Source organism: Miniopterus natalensis, chromosome 5 (genome assembly GCF_054644295.1).
Source record: "Miniopterus natalensis isolate mMinNat1 chromosome 5, mMinNat1.hap1, whole genome shotgun sequence".
Lineage (NCBI taxonomy): Eukaryota > Metazoa > Chordata > Mammalia > Chiroptera > Miniopteridae > Miniopterus > Miniopterus natalensis.
In genome coordinates this window covers 50,597,854-50,624,333 of record NC_142085.1, presented here as the reverse complement: position 1 = coordinate 50,624,333, position 26,480 = coordinate 50,597,854, and the positions used below count along the sequence as shown (strand labels likewise).

Genomic DNA, 26,480 nt, shown 5'->3' with positions numbered 1-26,480 from the left:
GATCAGTCATACCCATATGCCAGTAGTTCAGTGAATTTTTAAGTCCTAAGATTACTTCTGGAAATGTTGATGATAGTAAATAGGCTTATTTTGTTTGTTTTTTGTTTTACTGGCCTTACTGGATAAGATAAAAAGATAGATATTCTGTGTTGGAACTCAAGTTTTCTTGAATTTTACTGGTCCATGAGATCCAAAAGCGTAGGAACTATTCAACTAGATAGTCTCTAAAGTCCTTTCAGATTTCAAATTATGACTTTATGTACCATTAAAAGAGCTCGTGGGATGAGTTTAATCTTTTTCATCTAAATTACATGACTTATAAATAATACTGACACTCAAGGGACTGTAGAACTCTTCGTTGTGTGTGCGTGTGTTTGCACACGTGCATGCGTGCACGCTCAGAGGAAATGCATCTCCCAGTATAATTGTGAGCAATCCATTCCTCTTCAAGGTAGATTTTGGAGATTCCCCAACCATCCCAGCTTTGCAGCCACTTACTAGGAAGGCCAGAATAAGCAGAATGGTTGTGAGATTCCAGAGAGGTTCTCCGGGTGTCCTAGACTTGGATTCAACAGCGACAATCACTGACCTAAAATAGATCCCACTTGAACATCTTTTAGAGCTCAGCAATGGCTTCAGAGATGCCCCTAGGTTCGGCAATGCAGGCTGGAGAGGCCAATAATAATGCCATATTTGTCTCCATGTCCCTGCAGTTTTAAATTCTAGTGGTTAGGACTGACTAAACATCAACTATGGGCTCAGGCCCATCCTGGTTTCTGGAAACAGTGTTGGGAGCCCACTAATTAGATTTTCCTTTCATCTGGCCAGATTCTTACTTTAGTAAGTCATTTAGTCATTTCATGAGCTTCTGTTGGGTCCTCCAGTGGCCCTTCTAGATGGGCCCTATGACATTCGATTGGCAGTTTCTGTGACAATACATATTTTTCCTGTGCTTAAACCAGTGTTTTTCAATTTTACCTGACTACTGAACCCATTTTTCCATATTATATCTATTAATATGTAATACACTATGGTAAATGCTGCTTTAGAAAAATAAGCAATATTTAAATTAAAGTATGTGGTTACTAGTAAAATATTGTTACCATTGATATTTGTTGTCAGGAAATGAAATATTAAGAACTTGACATTAAAGTTCAGAAATAATGCTAATATTGCTGATACTACCATTACCGTCATGATCAGAACATTTTCTGCTTGTCATAGAAATTCTGTTCTTACTTCACAGCAGGCCCAGAGTTTACCAGGACAGTAACAGAGACAGCTTCTAATTGATACCTTAATACTATGTGTATCTCAGTTTCTTTTCTATCAATTGACCAAAAGGACAGTTTGCTATTTTATTTTTGACTATCAAAATAATAGTGATCAGAGTCATGGGTTTCTGAACGTTGTTAAATGTTTCTTTCTAAAGAAGCAAATTGGCTGCACTAATTATCAAAGCTACAGTTCTGTGCTGTTCAGGTATGCTCACTGAAGTGAGTAGGTGTATCCTTCCCAATCTGCTTCTCATGGCTTCTGCATGATTCTACCATATAGTTGCTAAAGACCAGAAATCATCACCACTATATCTAGTCCATCAGCTTTAGGTTCTGACTCAAAGCATAGCCCCAAATCTGTCCATTTCTCCAGTTCCACTGCTACTTACTTAACCCAGCCCCCTGTCCTCTCTTCTCTAAGCCAGTGCAGACTTTTTCACTGGGCTTCCTCCCCCACTCTTACCCACCATAGACCATCTTTCAGATAGAATTAAGAGGGGGTTTTGTTTGTTTTAATATAAATCGTATTTGTTTCTAACCCTCCATTGATTTTCTTAGCACTTAAAATAGAAATGAAACGCCGTCATGGCCTAATGGCCTAGCCCCAGCATAACTCTCTGTGCTTACAGCCTGTCCTGTCCTGTCCCTCACTACCCAGGCCTACACTGATCTCAGTTCTGTCTGTTCACTGGACTCACCCTGGAGCTCCCGGCAAACACCTCGGCCCTCCTCAGCTCCTGACACTCTGACTACTCTCACATCACATCACCCTGTCTTATTATCTTCACACCGCCACTCTCTGAATTTATTTTGCTCATTTATTTGTCTGTATGTCTTCCCCAGAAATGTGAACAGTCTGTCTGTCGGTTCACTGTTGTTCCTAGTGTCTGGAGTGGTGCTGGCCCATAGTAGTGGAGAATGTGATTGAACAGCGAAACAAAAGGAAACAATCTGGAAGTGTTTGCTATTTTGATTCCTTTTGACTTCTGGTGATAATTTTGATACCCGATTATAACAAAATCAAATGAGCCTCTTAACATTTAAGAACCTGTTTAAAGAAACATTATTAAAACATGTAAAGCCCATGAGCTTAAATGTTTAATCCTTGGTTAGTAAAGGCTTATCCTGGGATCTTGAGCTAAATCATTGGGCACCTCCTGTAACTGAGAATGATTAACATATTGTAATCTAAATTATTTTTGTATTGTATATGCAATCCCCAAATGCCTCATTTTACCCAAACCAATATCCTTATTATTACTGTCAGCATATTCACATACTGTTTTAGAGCCTAGTAAAGAGAGCTCTTATATATGTACCAAAGTTGATTAAGTATATTTAAAATAGAAGAAGCTAGGTCTTGTCAGGGAGTAGCAGCATCAAGGTCAAAATGCGAGGCATACGGGAACAACATGGAATCCTCAAATTTTCGTGAGAGACTGAGGGTTTCAGACTGCTCTGGGATTTCATTCATTAACGTCCTCTGTCTGGAGTCCTGTTAAATAGGTTTTTAAGTAAGTGATTACTCTTGCTGTCTTATGAGGCAGTTGCAGGTCTGTGAGATGAGTGGGCAGATCTGTACCAATGAGAATGTGGGTATGTTTTACATGGAAGCAAACAATAGGAGATGATTTACAATGTTTTAACGAACATTAAGAATGTTCGTATTTCTGAGCATAATGTATGAAAGACTGTTATGATTTGATTTCCAGATTGAAGACTATGATGTGATCGCCAGCATGATAGGAGCCAAGTGTAAGAAGCTGCGTACCCTGGATCTGTGGAGGTGTAAGAACATCACTGAGAATGGGATAGCAGAGCTGGCGGCCGGGTGTCCGCTTCTGGAGGAACTGGACCTCGGCTGGTGCCCTACTCTGCAGAGCAGCACTGGCTGCTTCGCCAGGCTGGCACGCCAGCTCCCAAACTTGCAAAAACTCTTTCTTACAGCCAACAGGTCTGTGTGTGACACAGACATTGAAGAACTGGCATGCAATTGTACCAGGTTGCGGCAACTGGACATACTAGGTAAGGATACAATATATAAATTTGTTTTAAAGCCCTGACATAAGAACTAATGTCAGACTTTTTACAAAGAAAAAAAACAACTTATTGGATACAATAAAAATTTTGTCCGGATAAGACTGCTTGACTTGAGAGGAAGTGCAAGATAGGTTAAGTGATATGGAGAGGAATTATATCTGTACTTGAGTAAAAGAGTGAGGACAATAACAGAATTTTATCGTTGAACCCATCAGAAAGCTCTAAATAACCATTAATTCTTGGTCTAGCAAGAGGAGTGAGAATTTATATGAGCTGTATTCTCCATTTTTATTAAGGACATTTAAGAAATTAATCCATTTGTCTAATGAATTCAAATATCTATCTATATATATATATATATATGTGATCTTCTTGATGTTGAATTCTTGATTAAGAAATATTATAAAACCTCTATCCCTAATGAAAATCCTTTAGCTCTGGGATTTTTTTTAAAAATATATCTTTATTCATTTCAGAGAGAGGAAAGGAGAGGGAGAGAGAGAGAAACATCAGTGATGAGAGAGTCATTGATCGGCTGCCTCCTGCACGCCCCCAACTGGGGATCGAGCCCGCAACCCGGGCATGTGCCCTGACCGGGAATTGAACCCCGTTCGCCTGGATCCCAGGTTGACGCTCAACCGCTGAGCCACGCCCAGCTGTGCAAGTTCTGGGATTTTTTGTGTCCTTATTTCAATTTCTTAGCCGCGAACCCTGTGAGTTTTTGTTACTTCTTACTTCCTTTAGACAGAAGTACTAGCAGTGCCACAGTTGTCCCACATAGGGCTGGCACTGTGTTATCTGGTAATCTGTACTAAGAGATCAGTCCATGAAGTTTAATTATATTTTTTCCTCTTTATTAAACATTCAACAAAAGGAAAACCTGGAGATTTTCAACACCTGTTTTTGTGGTTTTAGTTAAAATCTCTTCACAGCTCAGGTTTATGATACATTCATAGATGTTTCTTACATAGTTCCATGTTATTTATTCAAGCTACTTCCAGGCAGAAATTCTTGCCTATTATATGCACACTTTGGGCCAGATCCTTCATCTAGGTTACGTTTTTCTTAACTTTCCTAGTTCAGGGAGTTGTGGCAGTATAGTTACAGCTTCCGCAGCCCATATCAGGGAGGGCAGTAGAAAGGAGTTCTCAGAGAAAAAGCATAGATTAACATTTCAGAAACTTCAATCCCTATCCCAGTAGATATATTATGTTATACAGTTGTGAACCCCGTCCCCACCGTAAAGCTATAGTTAAGCAAGAAAGGTATTGTTCTAACAGATGACATCTTAGAGCCTAGTGATAATTTAGCTTCCATCTGAACATCCCATAATCACTTCAGATTTAAAATGGACTAAATAGTACTCATCACCCATGACCTGCCTTCCAGTACTGCCATTTTATACTCACCACTTACAGTAAAACTTATCAAGTTGTGTTGTAGCTAATAGCTTTCAACTCTGGTCACTGAGTTCCTTGCATCTCTAGTGCTTGAAACAAGTTTCTACAGGGAAGTTGCTCAGTAACTGCACGGCGTGGAACTGGAGGTTGAATCAGCGTAAGCATCGCTGACCGATTTGACCCATGGATTGAGGAGAAAGAGATTCAAACACTTTTAAACTGGGGTGATAGGAACAGGAAAGTCTGGAGAAGCTGACTGAAGGGACAGGATGTAGGGGTGAAGAGAGAGGGTAGAGTATTGACATTCGATGTCAAATGGGCTGGGAAAATTCAGTTTGCATTTGTTTTCAGGATTGTTCCCATATGCAATGTTCTAAGAAATGTTTTTAATTTTTAAAAGGCAATTTAAGTGTATTTTAAGCCATAATAAAAGGACTCTATCAGAACATTATATAAATATTATATTTAAAGTGTTTTATGTGGTTTTGTTTTTTTGAACAGGAACAAGAATGGTAAGTCCAGCATCCTTAAGAAAACTCCTGGAATCATGCAAAGATCTCTCCTTACTTGATGTGTCCTTCTGCTCTCAGATAGATAATAGAGCCGTGCTAGAGTTCAATGGGAGCTTTCCAAAAGTGTTCATAAAAAAGAGCTTTACTCAGTGACTTTATATATATTCTATAATAAAATTAATGTGCTTTTGTAGGGTTGTATTTTAGGAATGGTTTTGTTTCTTGTTTTGTGTGGTTTTTATAATGGTGGGAATGTCTTAACCCATTAAAACATTTGTAGATTTTAAAGAAAAATATGAACTATTCTGCCCAGCCAGGCGTGGCTCAACGGTTGAGCATTGACCTAGGATCCAGGCGATCGGGGTTCGATTCCCGGTCAGGGCACACACCCGGGTTGTGGGCTGCAGCCGATCAATGACTCTATCATTGATGTTTCTATCTCTCTCTCTCCCTCTCCCTTCCTCTCTCTGAAATCAATAAAGATATATTTAAAAAATATATATATGAACTATTCTGAAGTACAGATAGGCATCACCATGTGCATATGTTGATCCATGACAATATGATTCTCACTGGGCATGTTTATCACTGGAAGGCAGTGATAGAAAGAATTCCAGTAGATCCCTTCTTCTCTCGATCATTTCCTTTTAGCATGTATTACATTACAGCCTAATCACTTCCAACTGAAGGTTAGATGGAGGCTCCTTGACTACACAACTGAATGGATTTTGGAAAATGGAAATTTCCTTTATATTTGTATCAGGGTCCAAAAAATCCTTTAGACCTATAGTTTGAGCTCAGAGCTCAGAACATCTGTTGCAAGTTTATGTGAGAATGGAGATCTCGCTTATTGTCTTAGCCTGTTGGTAGCACAGGAAGCATATGAAGCCGTTCTGTGTTACTTCATAATTCAAACAATATTAGTTGCCATCAAAATTACATATGTTTCACATATAAACACTGTTTAGCTCCACACAGCCACACCCCACATACATTTTCTTGATCCACTCATCTGTTGACAGACATTTAGGTTATTTACAGATCTTGGCTATTGTAAATAATACTGAAATGAATGTGGGAGTGCAGATATCTCTTTGAGGTCCTGATTTAAAAAATTTTTATATATGTATACCCAGAAGTGGGATTGCTGGATCATATGGTATTTTTAGTTTTAATTTTTTGAGGAACCTCCATAATGTTTTTCATAATGGCTGAACCAATTTACATTCCCACCAACAATGCACCAACCAGGGTTTCCTTAACAAGAGAGAACATACAAACTATCCATTAAAATTTGAAGCCAAGTGACCCATTGTTATTAGCATTGTCAACTGACTTAATTTTTTTTATAATTATTTATCTTAGCATTTTGGTAAGATAAATCATCTTCCCAGTGGCTAGTAATAAAGACATGTCCCCGACTCTGTGAGCATAATTATTGTATCCTTTCCATTTAAATTGCTTGAAATAAGACCCTAAAAAAATATACAATCTGTAGCAGAAAACATTTAGACAGTTAACATTTTTCCCTTTCTTTGTATTGATTAGCTTTGAACCAATATGTAAGAAAGAAAACTGATTTCTTTGTGGAAGTATTTTTACTTTTTTGGGTTTTCTAGGAATTAAGACCAAAAACTCATATTTGCAAGTGTAATAATAGTGACCAGGAGTCAATAAAAATTACATAATGAATGTTTGGCTTTTCATTTTTTACTTTAAGGTATTAAAAGGTTGCTATTATCGATAGGGTAATTTTAATTTTAAAAGCCATTTATCACACATTTATCAGTGTTGCATCCAGTTGCCCCCAGTTTAGCACATTTAATATTGGTACTTCAGGAGAGCGCTTTTTTTTAACCACTATGAAAATTTCGTCAGTGACCCTTAACAGAATATTAGCTGTTGCCAAAACACTGTTTAGCCTCTCTCATTTTATTCGTAGAGCCTAGTTCTCTAGCAGTACATTAATGTCAATAAACAAACGGGGTGATGATTGGCTGCAATAGCTAGAAGTCAAAAGGTAAAAGAGATAAATTACTTTAATCAGAGATAATGATTTATTATATATTTTTTATAAATACAGCTAGAGGCCAAGATTTTTCTTTTGGCACAGTGGAAATAATGCTTAAGGTTTTTGCCTATAAATGAATTACTGGCTTAAATTTTAATACATGTGAATACTGTTACTAGTTTGGAAGGAAAAAGGTGCCCTGGCCAGTGTGGTTCAGTTGGTTGAACATCCTTCCAGGTACTGAAGGGTCAGCGGTTCGATTCCCGGCCCTCCCCTTGTTTCTCTCACATCGATGTCTGTCTCTCTTTCTCTCTCTCTTCTTCTCACTCTCCCTTTCCCTTCCTCTCTCTCTAAAATTAATAAAAACATTTTTAAAAAAGGAAGGAAAAAGGTAATTATAACATTTTAAGAGGAAGATGATTATCAATGTATTTAGTAAATTAGTGAAGTCTTAGCTATACAATTTTTAAAGAAAAATTTAAAAGCAAACCAGTCCTATGATCAGTAAATTGAGTAGGTAGTTCTTTCTGTTACAAATGAGAAGCTAAACAGACAACTGAGATGTTTTAAATTTTATTTGTATAAAAATGCTGTTTGGTATCTAATGGTTTTATTGTTTGTATTATTCTGTACTTTAGGGTAATAAGATAAGCTTGAGTATCTCGTTAGCTCACTTTCAAAACTGACCATGTCAGTACACTGCTGTATACGATGGAAGGTTCGGGTAGAGAGGTTTGTGTCGCGGCCTCTGTGAAATGCGGGATAAGCCTGGAAGATGAGGCGTCATCTAACACTAACACTAACAGTCCATCCTCATGCTATGAAAGGACATCAGCTCAGGTGCATTTTAAACTCTAAAATCACACCAGTCTGCAATGAAACCATAAGCTGAGTTCACACTGTTACTTCTATTTTTCTCTGTAGTTCCGCCAAATGGGTTTTATTGACTTAAAGTTTGGTTTGTCACATAAAACCAAAGTTTGATACAGTGTTTTCCTTTTACTTGTGAGGTATCATGTACTGTTATTTATTTGCTTTTTGTAGAAGCCAGTTCCTTCATTGCTAATTAGCTCCTAAGTTGTCCCACAGTTCTTAGTCATGCCCAGATGACTTTTGGTGAACTAGAATGGAATAAATGACAGCAGATGAGAGACAGCCATCCATCCATTTAGTCCAATATATGTATTGACAACAAATAAGTATTGGCATCTGTGTGCTAGGCACAGATTGGGGTGGGGGTGGGGGTTTACAGAATGCTTATCAGTAACCACAGAGCAAATTTCAAAAACTGTTATGTGCCAAGAAAAAATTCTATGGTGAAATAAGCATGGGATACAATGGCCTCAGCAACATCAGGCAGGCTTCTTTACTGCTGCACTTCAGAACTGCTAATATCTAGTGGCCACTGACTGTGGGATGAGCCAAGGTCCATAGTGGTTCCCAGCTTTTGGTGGAATGCCTGTCACCGGTTTTTGAAAACTTCACTTCCTCAGAGCATAGTTTGGAAAATGCTGCTAAGAAGCATTATATGGTATATTATGGAAGGTATTCACTACAGTGACTTTTAATATACTTGCTAAAGAGTATGCATTGTAATTTGTTTCTAACAAAGATTTTTAATTTATTAAGATGAAGATTAGGAAGTTGACTAGTACTTTGGTGATGTAATTTAAAAAAATATTTCTGAGCATGATTACTCTTTTGGGTTCATAATTTCTAACTCAAATTTTATTCTTATATTAGACTTTTAGACTTTGTGTTTACTTTTCTGTGAAATGTGAACCATGTCTAGTTATTGGGAATGCCTAAAGGAACTGCTGTACCATCTGATGATTTTTAATATCTGTATATAGGATTCTACTCTCAAGTTGCTTTATTTAATATTTATATGCTGTGCTAGTCCATAAACTATTCTAATAAATTAATTGTGTGTTAATTTTTAAAAGTAGAAATGTTAAATTAATTTCTTATCAGTGACTATTTTAAATTTGTTTAATATGTAATTTTTAAAAATGGGTATAGTAACACAATTTACTACTAGCATTCATTTTCCTTAAGTGTATGAATGAAGGAAGGTAGTAATTTATTACAAGAATCATTTCTTCCCAATGAATACTTTTATGTGAATCCTGTTCTATGTGTAGTCACATATATACATATACATATTTATTTCAGTCTCTCAAATAAATATGTGTTTAATTTAGTTAAACTTTTTTTAGGGGGAAATTCTATTTCTGCAATATGTTCTATAGAATAGATATTGCTGCTAAGATTACAACAAAAGCTAGAAAATTATTAATACAAACAAAGACTGGCTCGCCATTTTTCTTACTTGAGATGTTTTTGCTGATAGATATGCCAAATAAAGAACTGATAGTGTTGAAGCCCTGTTTATTTTGTTTAAAAGTCCTAAAAATAAATCTACCCAGTAAAACCTAAACTGTTTATAAGTCCTTATAATGAGAAAAACTGAAAGACCTTAAAATGTGTGTACCTATCATATGTATCCTTACAGTTTGTCAGCATTGTGTCACGCATGTGTAACTACCCAGAGAAGAGAGACAGTATTCAACTATGACTACTGTTTTGCTTCTGTTGTTCAAAATGTCTTCTGATTTCCCATCTATGAACACTCCTGGCAGAGTCAAGGTCTCATTTCCTGCTGTAGGCACATCAGCTTAACCAGTGCCTAGACTCTGAGCAGAGCAGTGTTCCTGGAGTGGCGTCAGGCCTCATTTCTCAGTGCCTTCAGTCCTCAGCCTCTGCAAGAAGCCACTAGCCTCAGCTTTAAGTCTGTAGCCTTAAATGCTCCCTCATAAATCAAACTAGGCCATCTATTTTTTTATACTTTGAATATTAAAGTACCAAATGTTAAAGAAGGTGAATTTTTAAGCCTAGTACATGGAGAAATGTTTAACTGCCAACTCTCTGGTAGAGGTAAAAGCCCTGATTTGTAGCACCTTCCAATTACTGTCGTGTAAATTTTCCCACCACGATTGCTTTCAGGTTTCCAGGCTTCCAAAGTGAAGTCAGCCAGTGCTGAGTTGGAATGAAATGCACACACTTTGCTCTTTTGAGTTGATAGGAACTGGCTCTAGCTCACCACTACCAGATGAAATTATTAAACGCTGATCTTCTAATTCCTGAAAAATAGGCATAATAATCTATAGCCAGATTTCCCCTAGAGTTGGTGTTATCTATAGTCAAGTTGTCCTTCAGAATCATATGAAATTCTTCCTTGCCACTGAATACATTAAAAGAATAAAATTAAAATAGATTTCCCTAAACAAATAGCCAATAATCATTAGTAGAACATTTAAGAATAATAAGAAGGAAAACTTTGAAAAACCTAATGAGAAGCAAATTATTTTTGATGTAATTCTGACATTGGTCATATAAATTGATAAAGCATTGTGTGTTTGTGGGATTCTAATTTTAAAACACAGTTCCATATATTTCCATGGACTTCAAAATTACATCCCCAGATAAATTGTAACATTTCCTTTCTGCACACTGGTACAATTTTACATTACAAAATTGTCATGTAGATTCATTACATCTATTTTCCAAATGCAATGACCATAACTCAAATACGTACCTGTCGTATACCAAACTCTAAACCACATTAAAAACATTCTGTCACTAATGTTTATACAGACACATTGATAAGATACTTACACATCTTTATAACAAAGATTCTTGGCTTGGGGACCTCAGGATTTTAAATTTTGGTATCTCTCTGGCTCAGGTACCAGATTTTTGGTCCAGATTTGAGAGCATTTATGAATTAGCTTTTACCAGGTTGCAATGAATAACCTCCAAAATTTCAGTGACTTTCAATAACATGTATTTCTCACTCATGGGGCATGTTGGCTGTTGTAGGTTGGTGGCTGTGGCTGTCCTCCAGGCTCTGGGTCAGGTTCAGGTCTGCTCCATCCAGTGCCCAGGCTGAAAGAGAAGGTCCTTCCTAGGTTTTGCCCTTCCAGTGGCAGGGGCAGATGAAAGAGAACAGATAGCAATGTGATATGGACCTAACGGTGTTTAAGCGAATATACTCCTCACCTGGCCTGTTCACATTCTGACGGCCAAAGCAAGTCATGTGGCCACGCCTAGCCACTGAGCAACAAGAAAACCACTCTTCATACAGGGAGCCATGATAAGTCATAGCCAAAGGTGTTGGGAAAAGATAATTCTAAACAATAATAACCCAGGTACCACAAATATTTGAACTTACTCTGAGTAGCCAAAGTATGTCAAAATAATTTGAAAGGAAATATCTTAATTTTTAAAAAAAATATATAAACCTAGTTTAATAATAAATAATAGGCTTCAGAATATAAACCTACTTAATAGGTTGGTTCAGAAACTTTAGAAGGATCTTCACTCTTTGTATTTCACTTTTTGGAAAATAAAGAGATTTTCCCAAATATCACTGTTTTTAAAGGCAGTTTTATTTCCTTTTAATTTTTTATCTACTTTGAAAGTCAATTTATTACTTTCAGATTTATCATGCCTTTTGCAAACTCTTTTCTTTCCATCTTTTTCTAGTCTATTTTTAAATTATGTGTGATACTTTTTTTCAAATTATGGTGATTTAAAGTTAATATTTTATTTCAACAAGTTTTAATTACTTAACTGAGATATGAAACTCCAACTATGAATTCAGTGTTGGTGGAAGGAACCAGATTTACATCCCCATGAAACAGAGCACTTACCTTTTGTGATACATGTATGAGGCAGGTGTTTGAGTAAGGAATAGCATTTGAGATTTCCTCTGAAAACTAGAAATCTTCTTGATTGAAAAAGCTAAAGGATAATTTATTCCTCAGCATCCTCTGATACATGCCCTCTAACACCAACTTGTGTACTGGCAGAGGCTTTTATGCCATAAAAACATGCCTGACTGGATCAGAACTGAGGTTATTTAGACAATAGGCCCAAAGCACTTTGAAAACTAAAGGGAAAAAGTAGCTGTTGCAATGTTCACAACTTCTTTAGTACAATAAGATTAAACCACATTAAAACTGCACTTATTTGAGCATTTTCTCTTCCCTGGCCTCGACTTCCCTGCTTGTTACTTACTGCCTGGCCTGGTGCCTAGAAAAGCCCTTTGTGCCAGTGGACTGTCAGGAGGGAAGATCTGGGTCATCTCACCAGGTAGGAACTGGGCCCAGCAGAGGCGTTTGCTAAAGGCAGGGGGAATGTGGACGAGGCAGTGGAAGAAGGTAGTCACAAGCACCAGCTACGGTCATGTGACCAGTTACAGAACCGGGCTGTGATTCTCATGGGTATGGACCCCTTATTCTGTTAGGAATGTGTTTGTTTAGCAAATATCTTAGTCATCTTCCCCCTTTTATCTCCTTGTCATGTAAATCAAATGTAATGACATACAGTGACATTTAGTGTTTAAGTATTGTTAACTTTCCATCACACTAAGGAGAGTAAACATCAAGAAGAGTAAACAGCCCTGGCCGGTGTGGCTCAATGGTTTGGGCACCGTCCCAGTTGGGGCACATGCCCCCTTTGAGGGCTCGATCCCCAGTAGGGGGCATGCAGGAGGCAGCTGATCGAAGTTTCACTCTTACATGGGTGTTCTCTTCCTCTCCCTTCCTCTCTCTCTAAAAGTATCAATAAAAAAAGACTTTAAAAAAAAAAGAGTAAACATCATCTAAGAGTTTTTTGCACCCTCTTCTGGGTTTCGAAAAGGTTAGTGCATTTTTGGTTGTATGCAGAATAGTTGTATCTTAGGTGAAATTATGACCCTCTTATTTTATTTGGAGATAATGGAGATTATTTGGGGGTTAATAGCATATGGGATTCAGGAGATGTGTATGGATGCCCAGTTGACAAGGGTGTACTTGAGATGGTTAACTTTATGAGTCAACTTGGTTCCACAGAGTGCCCAGATATTTGATCAAACATTATTCTGGGTGTATTCGGTGCTTGGATGAGATTAACATTTAAATTGGTGGACTTCAAGTAAAAGAGAATGCCAACCCCCAGTGTAGGTGGGCCTTACCCAATCAGTTGATGGCCAGAATAGAACAAAATGCTTGGCCTCCCTCCAGCAGAGAGAATTTTCCAGCAGACCCTGTTAAGATATCGTCTGAAACATTGGTTCTTCCTGGTACTATCAGACTGCCTCTGGACTCAAAGGAACATTGAGCTCTTCTGGGTCTTCAATCTATCAGCCTACCTTGCAGATTTTGGATTTACCAACCTCCATAATCCCATGAGCCAATTCCTTATAATATTTTATAAATCTGTATGTATACATGCGTACATACACATCCTATAGGTTCTGTTTCCCTGGAGAACCCTAATACACTTCCCAACAAGGTCAAAAACGCTTGTAACCTACTATAAAGGAAATAAAGAAATGTTATTAACTGGATTAAAAACATTTTATAAACGCTAGCAGAAATTTGTATTACATATATGTTATTGGAGAGATCTAGTCATTTATTGAGCTCTAAGTGAGACTTTTCTATCAACATCTTGTTACCCACCTTTCAAGCATTTGCTTTGTTTTTTTACATCACTTTTATAGGGCTTTTGCTTTTTTGTGACCCTGAGACTCAGAATATTTCAATTAAATACTTTATCACTGCAGACAATTTTTGTAAATTCTATTAGTCAACAACACTGATGTACAATGAAACCTATTTTCAACTTTATATATTACCAATAATGGTAACTTCATTTATTTCTTATAAAATAGTACAAAATGTTTTCGTTGTTCATGATGCTACCTAATCTCTGTAGGCTGACTACAAGCTAAGAAGAAAAATTAAAATATTTAAATATGTTGGCTACTAGATTCAATCAATTACATATGAAATTAGGCCACAGAAAAAAGTACAAAATTATATGATACACTTTCTGAATCATTTCAGAAACTGCTGTGAGATATTGAGGCTCTGTAGAACAGTTTACAAAACAACATACAAGAATTAGTGTATAGCATTAGTAGTCTTCCTACAAGGGGAAAAAAAGCAATTTTTGAAGTTCCTTCAAGGACAAAAGATAATGGATGTTTTTATAGTTTGCATCTGGACTAACTCTATTAGCATCATTAGTGGTAATGTATTCCAGAAGCCATTTAATGTAATTATGCAGATAATATTTTTTTCATTAAGAATGTTGTGGAATTTCAAATAAGTACATTTTTTAGATGAAATCTTTAATCTTCTAGGAGTAGTTTTCTATAAAGGTCTATTACCTCTACAATAAAATATAAGGGAACTGTAGGTTGAGACCAACAATCTTCACTTTTGTAACTCATTTAAATATTGATAAAACCTATTTCTTTCAGTTGCTAAGTCAAGATAGAAAAGGTTTTCCAAGTACCTTTACTTTTAGTTCTTAGACTAAAGGCGTGTAAAATATAAGCATTACTATATTAAAAGTACATTAATTGTAGTAGACATATTTTTCTATTTAAATTTATTTTTATTTTTTAAGCCACCTTTTAACCTTTCTTGAACTGCCGCCCCGACTTTCTTTGGGGAAATACGCCCCTCAAACTCTCAGGACACATGGTTTGGATGGAGCTGATTCCTTGGTTTTGAAAGCTGGCATGTGAACTCAGGACTGATCAGTCAGAGCATTGCAACCCTTACACGCAGGTACACACACACACACACACACACACCCTGACTGTTTAAAGAGATGGGCAATAAAACTTAATTCTGGGCCTTAGTGGAACTCTTAAGCTGGGGCACCTTGTAGTACAGAGAACAAACCTAACATGACCAAGATCAAGATGACCTGGCTCAGTCCTGATGAGGCCATTTGTCCCCGGCGTCAAGTCATTTCAGGAGTTTTATGGTTCATGATCCAATGAATTCTATTTTTGTTTTTGTTTGTGAAGCCTGTTAGATTTAGTTTCAGTTACTTGCAAATGAAGGAGCCCTAGTCATACATAACTATTTTTAAAAATATTCTTACAAGCAAGTCATTTTCTCACCCACTTCCTACAAAGGGCAGGTCCCCTTGTCCTTTCCAGTGTCTGCTGTCAGGGGCCCCGTCCCTCGTCCTCCTGCCAGAGCACACCTTCCCGCTTTATTCAGCACTGCCGGAGCACTTTCTTATGTACCCTTTCCAGCTTTGAATTCTCCACCTAAGAATTCTAATTGAGTTGGCTTACACATAATATTCATACGCTTCTGTTGTGTTGGAAATTGGTATGTATTTGTATACTTGGATTATAAACTGTGACAATTGTAAATTATACTGATATCAGAGTAGCTCAGGGTTCCCCACACACTTAGCAACAAGTACAGTGTCATTTGGATTGACCGTGTGAAATTTTTCATTTAGTGTAAAGTACCTCATTGACATTTGACATACCTCGGAGGACTGTGAGTTGGGCAGGAATGGCACCCCAAGAACCTTTATTTAAATACTAAATTTTATTACGATGCAGAACTAGTAAGACTTCCTTTTGTGAGCAGTTTCTTACGATTTCACCTTACAGTGCAAATATGCCAGACCTATAGCAAAAACTATTTCATATTATTCTTTTTCCCCCAGTTATTTATTGCATTGTAACAACTTCAAAATGCATGGCTTAAAACAACAGTGATTTCTCTGTCCCGTGCTTCTGTGGATTGTTTGGGCACCGCTGTTCCTGCCGGAGCTCACACCTGGCTGCGTTCAGCGAGCTGGCTGGCTGGGCGGAGGTTCAGCTAGGTTGTTGGTTGTGGCACGTCTCTCTCTTTCCCTCAGGGATTCCATTAGTGCAAAAATAGAGTTTCAAGGTCTCTTCAAGTTTAGCCTTGAAAGCCATGTAGTCATTTCTACGGCTGCATTTTCTTGATCAAAGTGAGGACCAACCCAGCTTATACAGGGATGAGCATAAGTAGGTTTACAGTTGTGAGTACACAAAACAGAGTCTATTCTTGAATTGTTGTATTATTTATTATTATTAACCTCCTTTTGCCCACCCCTGTATAGAACTGGTGGGGGAGGGGGAGTAACTCTACCACTCCATGAGTAACAAAATCTCATCGCAGAACAGGGGCTATCGTGACCATCTTTGGAAACAATCTACCTCACTGTTGTTTTTATTTATTATTGGAGGGTAAAACTAGTATGCCTTTTATTTCTGTATCCTCTTGATGCATACAGTAGAATCCTTCCTGAACCATTTAATACTTCTTAAAGTACTAGCAATGAAAAAGAAATGCTTTTCATCGTAAGTGAATATTTCTGAAATGGCAGGTAATAGGACACACAGTTATTTATACATATACACGTATGCCAGGCTATTTTCTTTGGCTTATATACACAACTAAGCTGATAATTATACAGGTTTGCTCATATTGAAAAAAGCAAAACATAAATGTTATAATTACTATCTATTCTTCCTTTTACTCTCCTCTACAGAGCTTCAGTTTTTGAAAACATAACTGGTTTAGAAGAGCCATACAGGCCTCGGAACCTATAGGTTGCATCGTATAATTCTGAAAAGTGTTGCAGTGTATCCAAGACACCTGTCCTTTGCATTCGATGGTGCTTACCTGTGGTAGGGGAGAGAGAAGCCATTCAGGAGCCATAATGGAGACGCGAATAACATATTGCAATGTTTTATTTCTCAAATGGTGTAGGAAAGCAGGTATTTGTTATATTTTCCTTTAGATGAAATATTGCCAAATTATAAAGAGAATTTTATACTTCATATTTATTATCTGATTAAGATACCATTATAATCTATGGTACCTGAGACTCTCTCATAAATAATTTTTCATTAGTTTCTAAAATGTTGTCTAACTATACAGATAATTCTGATAATTCGGCCCCCGTGCAGGACCATTTCATAATACCTTTTTCTCTTCTTTCCAAATTAATTACGATAATGACAAGCACAGAGATAGGTAGCATCCGGCAGCTCCTCCACTATTCACATACATCTTCTAAGTCAGAGCCAGTAGCCTCTGCAGTCCACTTAGTTGCACCTAAAAGGATTTTTATGTGGTACATTTTGTAAAATATGGCAGGGCGTGGGGTGGGCTGGTGGTAGTACGTCTACATGTGAAAAGAAAAATGCTTGCAAAAGGAATCCAGAAAACTTTAATTCCCTTAACTAATTAGGGTTAAATCTTATTCTGACAAATATTGCAGAAAATAGTTTCTCATTTTCCCCCAGGATCCCCAAAATATTAATTTCTAACAAACATTTTCCGGTGAAAAGTTCTTTTCTGAATACTACTTAGGAAGCTTTAAAACAAACAAACAAAAACAAAAACCCCAAAGTCCCCTGGTTAGCTTGATTTAAAATGGGAAGTGGAAATTAAAACCAATGTAAGGTGACTATCTGATGTACAAAAGAGAAATTATACGAAAGTCAGTTCATGCTCCATCTTTTAAGCAGGCAGTCTCAGTTACTTTACACCATATTCAAGAGAATATTGACGTACTTGTGTTCTACTGGCCTCTATTCACATTGCCTTCCTTTTTTCCTAACTCAAAAGACCATTCTCATCTTTTGAAGGCTAGGAAATATTTAAGAGGGGTTTTTGCACTTTAATTGGGAAATAGTATTTATATAAGCACATATATTATCCCAAAACCTAACCCCTCATAGTTTTAGTTGACATATTAAATAAGGAAAGTTTAATATGTGTCTAAACGTCTTTAAAATAGACTTCCTTTGAAGTCCCTTAGAAGCAAATAAAGATGTGGATAACAACATGTGGCAGAAGATGCATGAAAAGATAAGTGATAAGGCTCCAGCAGGCCTCCTTTGGGGAGTGACAAGCAGCCTGGCTCCCGTCCTGCTTGAAGGTTCCTGGGAACTGTGGATAGTGCCGACTTCGCATGAAAAATGGGTCGCCTCATTTGTGTTCCTTTTCTCTCCCCTCCTATTTTCTCCGTCTTTGTTAAAGGAACACCATTGAGGAAAGGGCTAGCACATGGTGGGTACTTAATAACAATTTCCTGAATTGAAATTGAGTTGATTTTTACCAGGGTCAGCCTTACAGGCAGGTTCAATAGATACATAAATGTTGCTTGACAACCTGCTGTCCTGATGGCTTTATGGGTGTGTGTGTGTGTGTGTGTGTGTGTGTGTGTGAGAGAGAGAGAGAGAGAGAGAGAGAGAGAGAGAGAGAGAGAGAGAGAGAGAGAGAGAGAGAGAGAAACAGAGAAACAGAGAAACAGAGAAACAGAGAAACAGAGAAACTAGTGAAGCTGGCCCATGGGAAACAGCACAATTTCTACAGTCCTCTTTTTGTTATCACCTCTGTCCCTGTCCAAACGTAACCAGGGGCTCACCATCCTTCCCATCCCCTGTGTGGCCCTGCAGCCAGCCCAGCTCCAGCGTCTGCGCGTCTCCCCGCTTCCCTGCCCGCTGAGGGCCAGGACTGCTCCCCCGCCCTCTCTCGGCCTGACCTCCCAGCTCTCCCCCGACCTCTCGGGTGCACTGCCCCGCGCGCGTCCTGAAGCAGCATTTTCAGCGGATCACGCCGGGACTACAATGGCCTTTAATTGCCGTTTGAGTCTAATTAAAACTTCAAGACCCTCTACCGGCGCGCTCGGTGCGCGGGCTGCCTTAGCTGCCCTCTCGCGCCCGGCGGGCTGTGCCCCCGCCCCGCGGGCCGCACCCGCGCGTCCCGCCTGGCAGCGTGCTGGGCGCCGCCCACCCAGGGCGCCCGCTCCACTTCTTTCTGCCAAAGTACTCTCTCTTAAAAAAAAAAAAAAAAAAAAGAAATGCTAAATTACCTTTTCCTTCCAACTTTGATTATCCCAACTAGGAATCCTAATGGATTAAATGTGGGCCTGTCCTTTTGGAAACGCCTGTGCAGGTTCATGTACCCGCATTATCAACGCCTTGTTACGGGGAGCAGTGCCCACACCTCCTGGTTCAGGGGCTCCACGCATTTGGCAGAAGTCCTGTTGTCCTCTGGCTAGTGGCTTGGCCTTTCCTACAAGCAGGTGAAGGTGCATCGAGTGTGTTCTTGGCTCTTGCCCGACGGGCAAGCTCGGAGGCCGTCCAGGCGCGGTCCCGCTCCCTCACCCGCGCTCCCGGCCAGCTGCCCTCTCCCCCGACCGCGGGCGGAGGGAGCCCCTGGGGCCTCCACGCGGTCGGAGGGAAACCGCCCAGGTGCAGCGCGGGCTGGGGCCGCCGGGGAGCGGACCGCAGGCTGCAAGGCAATCCGGGCCGGGCCGGCTCCCTGTCCCGCCGGGGCCCGCGGGCCGCAACGCTGGGGCCCTGCGCCTACGCTGGTGCGGTGGCTCCAGCCTCCGACCGCCTCTGGCTTCCCCAAGGAGAACTCCTGGAGAGACAGCGTGTTTGTAAAACAAACTGGCACAGCCCCAGGGGCCCGGTTGCCAACCAGAAAAGGGACGTCAGCCCTGGTGCTGCCCGGGGCTAACCCTTCCTCCGCCCGCGTTTCTGCTGCCCCGGGCCCGCCCGAGCCTTGGAGCCTTCGGGGCGCCCGCGCAGGAACTCCCGCGTAGCTGCCCCGTCGCCTGCGCCCCCCCCCCCCCCCCGCGCAGGGGCCGCTGGCTTCAGCACTGCGGGAAAACGCCCAGGACCTGTCTCCCCCACCCCCTATCCGCCCCCGGCTAGGCGCCCCAAGGGGACCTCTTGTCTCCAGCAAAGGGAACGACTGGCCGGAGCCACGCCTCCGCTGGAGTGGCGCAGGGACACCCAGGCCGGTGGACTCGACCTTAAGGCGTTGGAAGGACGCTCCGAGTGGGACAAGATCCCCTGAGTGGCGGAGGGTACCCAAGAGGGGGGGACCGGCTTCTGCCACAGCGCCCCACCGGGCCACTCCAGGCTGTCGCGTGCGCCTATTGGACCCCAACTGTATCCCCAAGCCCAGAGACTGGAGGTGGCCTTCTTAGACCCCTGGAGCTCTCCACAGGTGGGAGGCCTGGACGGATGCCCGAGGAGACGCTGGTGGTTAGTGGTGGCGTTGCCGCTGCTGTTGCTTTATGTGTGTGTGATTGGTTTTAAGTGCACGATCCCATTATTCGCTTCCGGTCTAATGCAGCCTGCTGTAAATGACACCCAGAGAGGGACGCTACAAACGTCCAGAGGCTGTAAGATGTTAGAAGGAATGGAGTGGTTCGAGGAGTACTGGGCTAGCCCTCTGGCCACAGCGGCGCTGCCATCGCTGCAATTACTACTGTAGGCGCAGGAAGCCCTAATGATAGTTTTAGCTACAAGCCAGGGCCTGAATATCCTAAATGCAAACTATCCCGTGCAGTGGCAGCCCTGATTTAAAGCTAATCAGAATCCATGGTGCCTTTCCTGGATAATGCGATTGAGATGGCCCTGCGAGCATTTCTCTTTCCCCAGGCTGGTAGGCATACGGCTGCATCATTATTTTTAAGTTAAAAACATTTCTTGCTGGACAGTCACAGCAGAGGCCTCCACTGGAGTTGGCAACAACAGCACTTCACATTGGACTTGCCCTTTATGTGCTTTCATGTGCATTATTTCACTTGAACTTTTCTTAAATCCTATTGGAAGGAAAGAAGCAGTATATTCCCATTCTGCACATGAAGAAACTGAGATTTGGAGGTGTCAGCTGACTCCACCCCGGGGGGCTCACACATAAGTGCAGGACTGGTATACAAATAAATGTAGGTGTTCTGATTGCAAAACCATTTCCAGTTGCATTACTACTGCAGGGTGGCGCTGTGGTTCTTGTTCTCGCCTCTCTCCTTGTCATGTGAGGTGAGATAAAGGTAGAGGGAGAAACCATTCATGGTGCGAATGCCTATAGTGTGGGGGCAGGGCTAATTAACCAGGCTCTGAAGGAAGCAAAGTTCAGCTCCACATGCTGAATTGATACTTTTGGCAGATTTTTTTGGGGGGTGGGGAGGGGAGGTGTCCTTATTCTGGAAAGTTTTTCCAACGATAGGTCTCTGTTCAAGTGATATCTGGAAACTCAGTTTTGAACCCTAAAACTGAACAAACCTACTCTACAGGAAGAAGTCACAGGTGGAACCTGGGCTGAATTAAAATAGCACTCACTGGGCTCCCTTTTTCCTGATGAAGGATTCTGCCTGTTATTGAAACTTTGTTTCTAACCTGCTATTCTGGTTGTGATGCTCCCTGAAAAGCTGGGGCTCCTCTGAGAGACTGAAGACTTACCTATCACAGTTCGAACTTGTAGGAACCAAGGACTGGAGGAGCTATGCTTTCCTTTTAACCTTTATTTGGGAACTTTTCTGGTATGGAATGTATGGTCTTTCCCGTCGAAGATTTTCAGATCCCTACTCAGGAACCACCTAGACCTGGATGTTTAGAAACCTTTGTATGAGTCATGTGCATGGAGTCACCTTCATAAGTATTTGTCTAGGAGGAGCTGAGGGGGAAAACCTAGAGCGAGGAGAGAGGGAGAGGAGGGGGCCGGAGAATTGGATATGAAAACATTTGAACAGATTAGGCTGTAAAATCAAAAGTAATTCCGAGCCGACGCCACTGTGGGGCGCCCAAGTTCTACTGGGCTTAGGCCTGCGGCCGTCTTGGGTGCCAGGACAGCAGTCCCGGGGAACAGATGCGCTGGGGGCCGAGAGCGGCGAGGAAAGAGGGAAGGGAAAGGAGAGGAGGGGTGGGGCTGGGGTGTTCTTTATTCTCCAGTTAAAGTCGCCTGGGAGACTTTGTTACATAACAAGTCTGTGCGTGGAGGAAGGAGACTTTGTTAGAAGGAAAGGAGGGTGTGAGTGGAGGAAAGCTCTTAGAAGAGAATCTGGGACCACTAGGCTGGCCAAGGAGCACAGGCGCTCCTCTTCACTTCAGAAATTCTTGGGCTTCTCAAACTGGGGCGTGACCTCCTTTAAAGGGGACCTGCGAGGAGGGGAGATAGATTTGGAGAGGATCTGCTCCCCACAAGCTACCTCGCCCAACCTCCCCACCCCCACCCCCTTTTGGGGGCCGCGGCCTCAGGGAAGCTGAGCTCTTTCCCCTCCTGGGCGCCGCGGGGTGGCCCATCCCATCTGCAGCCCCGGGGGACTCCTCAGATGGGATGAAGGGCGGCCTCCCCCCGCCTGCCAGCGCCTTGGATGCTCAGACCTCAGCTGCCGCGAGGCCCTGGTTTCATTGCTGTGCGGCTTTCCGCTGCGGACTGCGGGGCGCAGGGCGAGGGCGCGGGGGCCGGTGGGGCGGGTGGGGGCACGGGGCGTCCGACCAGACCCCGCGAGGCTGAAAGCCCGGGCCCGCCAGGGTTTATTACATCCCAGCCACCGGCAAAGGTTAGGAACGCGCATTTAGAGACGGGATAATCCGAGTTTAAATATTAACAGTAAAAGCAGAACCGGTGGAATATTTACCTAGAAACCGAGCAGATCTCCCTTTGCCAAGGGAGAGGAGCGCGGAGGAGGCCCGGCTCCCAAGCCCGCTGCCCTGGCGAGGCGCTTCCCGGTGGCACCGCGGTCAGGCCAAGACTCACACCGGAGCCTCCTGGGTTGTGGTTAAGGGGGGAGGCCGAGGACCCCCTCGCTTGGCCCAGTCGATCGGAGCCTGCGGGGTGCAGTCCAAATCTTCTGCTTTGTCATATTTTCCTTTTTAAGGGCCTCCCCAACACAAAAGGTGGCGGAAAGTACGTTGGATCAATAGCAAAGATTGTTATTTAGATAACGAATTAATCTCCCTGTTATAATACTTTTTATAGTGAACTTTGCACCCCTTCCATAAGAAAAAGGAATTTAAAGGGAAAAAGTCTCAAACAGGATTAAGGTTTTAATTACAATTCCCTATCGAAATACTATGTTTGATGAGCTGATCTTATCAATTAATAGTAACATTAAAGCTCAAGAAACAGGTTCACAGAAAATATGCTTAGGGGCGTCTTTCCCGGAAGCTGGCGGGGCAGCTGGCCAGCGACGAGGCCCTCCCGGCAGGGCTGGGACCTGCGTCCGCTCGGACTCGGCCGGGCCAGTGCCCGGCGCGCACGTGGGGCCCGGGCTGGGGCGGGGGCGGCGGGGCCGAAGCTGGGAGACCGGGCCGTGGAGTTGGGAGGCAAGTAACAGGCGCCTCTTCCAAGCCCAGGCCCACATCAAAGTTGGGGCCCCACAAGGGCCGTGCAGTTCACTGCGTTTGGGTCAGCGTTATATTCCGGGGGCAAATAAAGTAATTTGAACATGCACCAACAGTTTTCCATAAAATACGAGTTAAAAGAAGTAATAGAACTAATCACTGTCTCCTCAAATCAAGTAGAAAACATTTCAATGCACTAATTAGAGTAATTAGAATAATAAGCCTCTGCCTATATGTGGTGAGACAATGTGTACAAACAACTTTATTTAATGTATACTGGTAATCAGCGATGCGTGCCTGCTTGAATGCTTAGCGCAATAAAACTACCCTCCGTCCGCCCAAACAATCAAATACAAATTAGTTTAATGATTGTGCCTGCTGAATGTCTTAGAAATCCACAGGCAGAGGCGAGTAAATAGAAGCATCCTTGTTTGCGGGCGTCCGGGCCCGGGCTGGCCGCGGGGCCCAGGGAGTGGCCGTGGGCGGCGGGAGCGGGCAGGAGGCCTGGCGCTCCGGGCGGACGCGGGCCCCGCGCCAGCTCAGACCCGCGCCCCAGCAGAACCCCTGCCTCTACCCCTGGCCGCCTGCCACCCTCCCCAGCCAGCTTCCTGCCTCGGTGGCCCCGCCGCACACCCCAGGACCCAAGACCCCCTCGTCCCCGCCGGGCCTCACCTCCTCCGGAGGCAAAAGGCTGCCTTAGAACTCCCAGCGAAGGCTCTAAGAATTGATTTCCTACCACCAGGCGACTCCTCCCAGGGGCCTTGGAAGGATTAGGGGCCAGGGGAGGGGGCGCCATCCGTGCTGCTAGTGCCCAGGCCTCGGAGAACCCAGGCCCTCGGGTGGTGAGAGGCGGCCCCTCCCCGCTCGCTGCCCTCAACACTGACTTGGGAGGGTGCAGTGTCCAGAGGGGCTCCCAGGTCCCCTCCCCTGGGGAACTGACTTTCTTCCCGTGTAGACCTAAGAGCGACTTCAGGCCCAGCAGGAAGCGATGGGCTGCGAGGGTCTCTGGGCCGGCTGTTTCAGCGCCGGGAGGCTGGGAGCTGAGGTCAGGAGCGGCGCGAAGTCCGACGGGCGCGAGCTGAAGGGCCCGCGCTTCGGAACCTGGCTCGCGGCGCCGGCTCCCGCCCTCCGCGCCTTGGCCCTCGGCAACCTCTCACCCCGGCTACCCCCAAACAAGCAAACAGAAAAAGGCCAGATTACTCCACAGGCGGCCGAGCCTTTTCCTCCCCAGTTCTCCTGCAGTTGCCTCCCCTCCCCTGCCCTCCCGGGACACCTTCTCCCACGGGTGCCTCTCTTATGCAGAAAGCAATGTCCAGGCCCCAACTTTGCAGTCAAACGGAAAAGCCACGCAGACAGAAAGCTAGGAGATTCCGCCGCCCCTGGACCCTCGACTCTCAGTCACCGTTGCGTCCCACGGTGGGCTCCAGCGAGGCCCCACCGCCTCACCACGACTATAACCGGCTTCCCCAGGGGCCTGGCCACACCCGTGGTATCTACCCTCCTCCAAATCACCACGTCGCCTCTCACTCTCAGTTGGGCAATTGCACCAGCCACCCAGCCCTCCCGCCACCTCCAGGGTCTCCCTGGAGAGGGGAAGGGACCGACTGGCCCAAGACCTTGGGGCTGTCCAGCTTCCCCCTAAGAGTTTGGGCGTCCGAGAAACCGGTTCTTGGCAAACACTCAGGGGCTGCTCGGCGTCCCAGAGCCGAGGCCCGGGCTGGAACCCTGGGAGCGCGGCTCCTCCGAGTCTCTCCCCTCCCGCGCCGGCAGCCTGGGCGGCCTGGGCCTTCCCTGGAGCCGCCAGGGCCTCCCCCAGGGGGGCGCGTCTGGGGGGGCTCCTCTCCCAGCCCGCAGCACACTCCCCCGCAGGGCGAGGGGCTGCAACAACTTTGAAGCACTGTTTTGTTAGGGGAGCAAACAAACAAAAAGTTATTAATGCTCAACCATTCTCTTCAAAGTCATGTGCCGTGGAACATAAAAAATAGAGATTTATTAAGGAATGAGATTTCTTAATAGCAGGAGGGAAAGGACTCCCAACACTTTCTACAAGGATTTGCCTGAACCTTACAGCCCAGGCATTTGCAGTGGCTAATTTGTTACAAACCGCAAGAAACTTTTCCCTTTGCCTAGGCTCCTGCCAAACTCACCCTGTGGCTTTTTTTTTTTTCCTCTTTTTAAACAAGCCCAGAGGAAATGTTAGTGGGAGGGAAAATATATGCCCCAAATAAAAAAGGGTGCAGATTCAGATTTACTCCACAGCGAGGTTTCTATCACTGCCGTTCTGCACACCGAGAGTTAATCGTACACAATTTATAACAATCAAAATCCCCTCCATATTGCTGAGATGGGGTCCTAATGTCCCCCTGTCTTTCTAAAGTCAGTGACAAGTGAATCTTTGTGGGGCATTTATTTCCTTCTTTTTGCTAGATGACAGCTCCCCATTCTGAGAGCAGAGAGCTGTTTGCCGCAGCTACAGACCCCTCCAGAGCCCAAGCTCATCACGCAGGAACCGCATATGGAAGTCCCCCCACCCTCCAAATCCCAGACAAAGAGCTATAAAAACTCAGAAAGACGTGGAAGGAATAAACTTTAAGATATAGATGCACTTTTACTGGTGTATTAAATAACATTTCAGACATTTTTTTTAAAAAAAGAAATACATCTTAATGTTATCAACAACCAGAATTGTAGGAACAATAAGAGAAGCCAGGGTTGTTTTGATGGGGTATGATATTGTTTCTAAAACCTCTAACAGCTAAGCCAAGCAGAGTTGTTATTAAGGTAAAGGCAAAGTACTACATGATAAAGTTAATTAACTTTTTTTCTTAAAAAACAAAAAAGAAACAAATTTCCTAGCTTCCCACCAAATACAAGAACCATGTGGAAATATTCTGATTGTTTCTTTATCTCCGTAACTAAGCAAAGCCTTAAACAAAATTAAGAAGCCATTTTCTGGCACTCCTGTACCCACATCTAGATAAGGGGGTATTGAAATAACTCTGGCCCAAGTTCTACGAAGGTGGGCAAGTTTACTCCGTGTTTTGCTAGCTGAGTGGCAAGCCCCTGCCACTTTGAACTATTACCCATCCTGAATAGGGAGTGGTGGGACTAGGAGCCAGGAGCCCTGGTTCTCTCCTACCACCAACTGCCCCCTGTTAATAGATTATGTATCACTGAAAAAAGTAAACTTTACTGAATAGAGAAAATGTATAAAATGTAGCTGTACACCTCATTTCTTGTTATTGT

The 26,480-nt window shown here is 42.9% G+C and overlaps 1 protein-coding gene across 2 annotated transcripts in view; it reads left to right on the top strand.

Moving 5' to 3' along the window:
- FBXL4 (F-box and leucine rich repeat protein 4) overlaps positions 1–9,624 on the top strand; it is a 59,562-nt gene extending 49,938 nt beyond the window's left edge. For both annotated transcript variants that reach the window (XM_087817525.1, XM_087817524.1), the window contains exons 8-9: positions 2,990–3,302; positions 5,219–9,624. In XM_087817525.1, the coding sequence (XP_087673651.1) occupies positions 2,990–3,302; positions 5,219–5,382 (477 nt within the window). In that variant the 3' untranslated portion in view covers positions 5,383–9,624. The remainder of the gene's footprint in view (positions 1–2,989; positions 3,303–5,218) is intronic.
- The last annotated feature ends 16,856 nt before the right edge of the window (positions 9,625–26,480 follow it).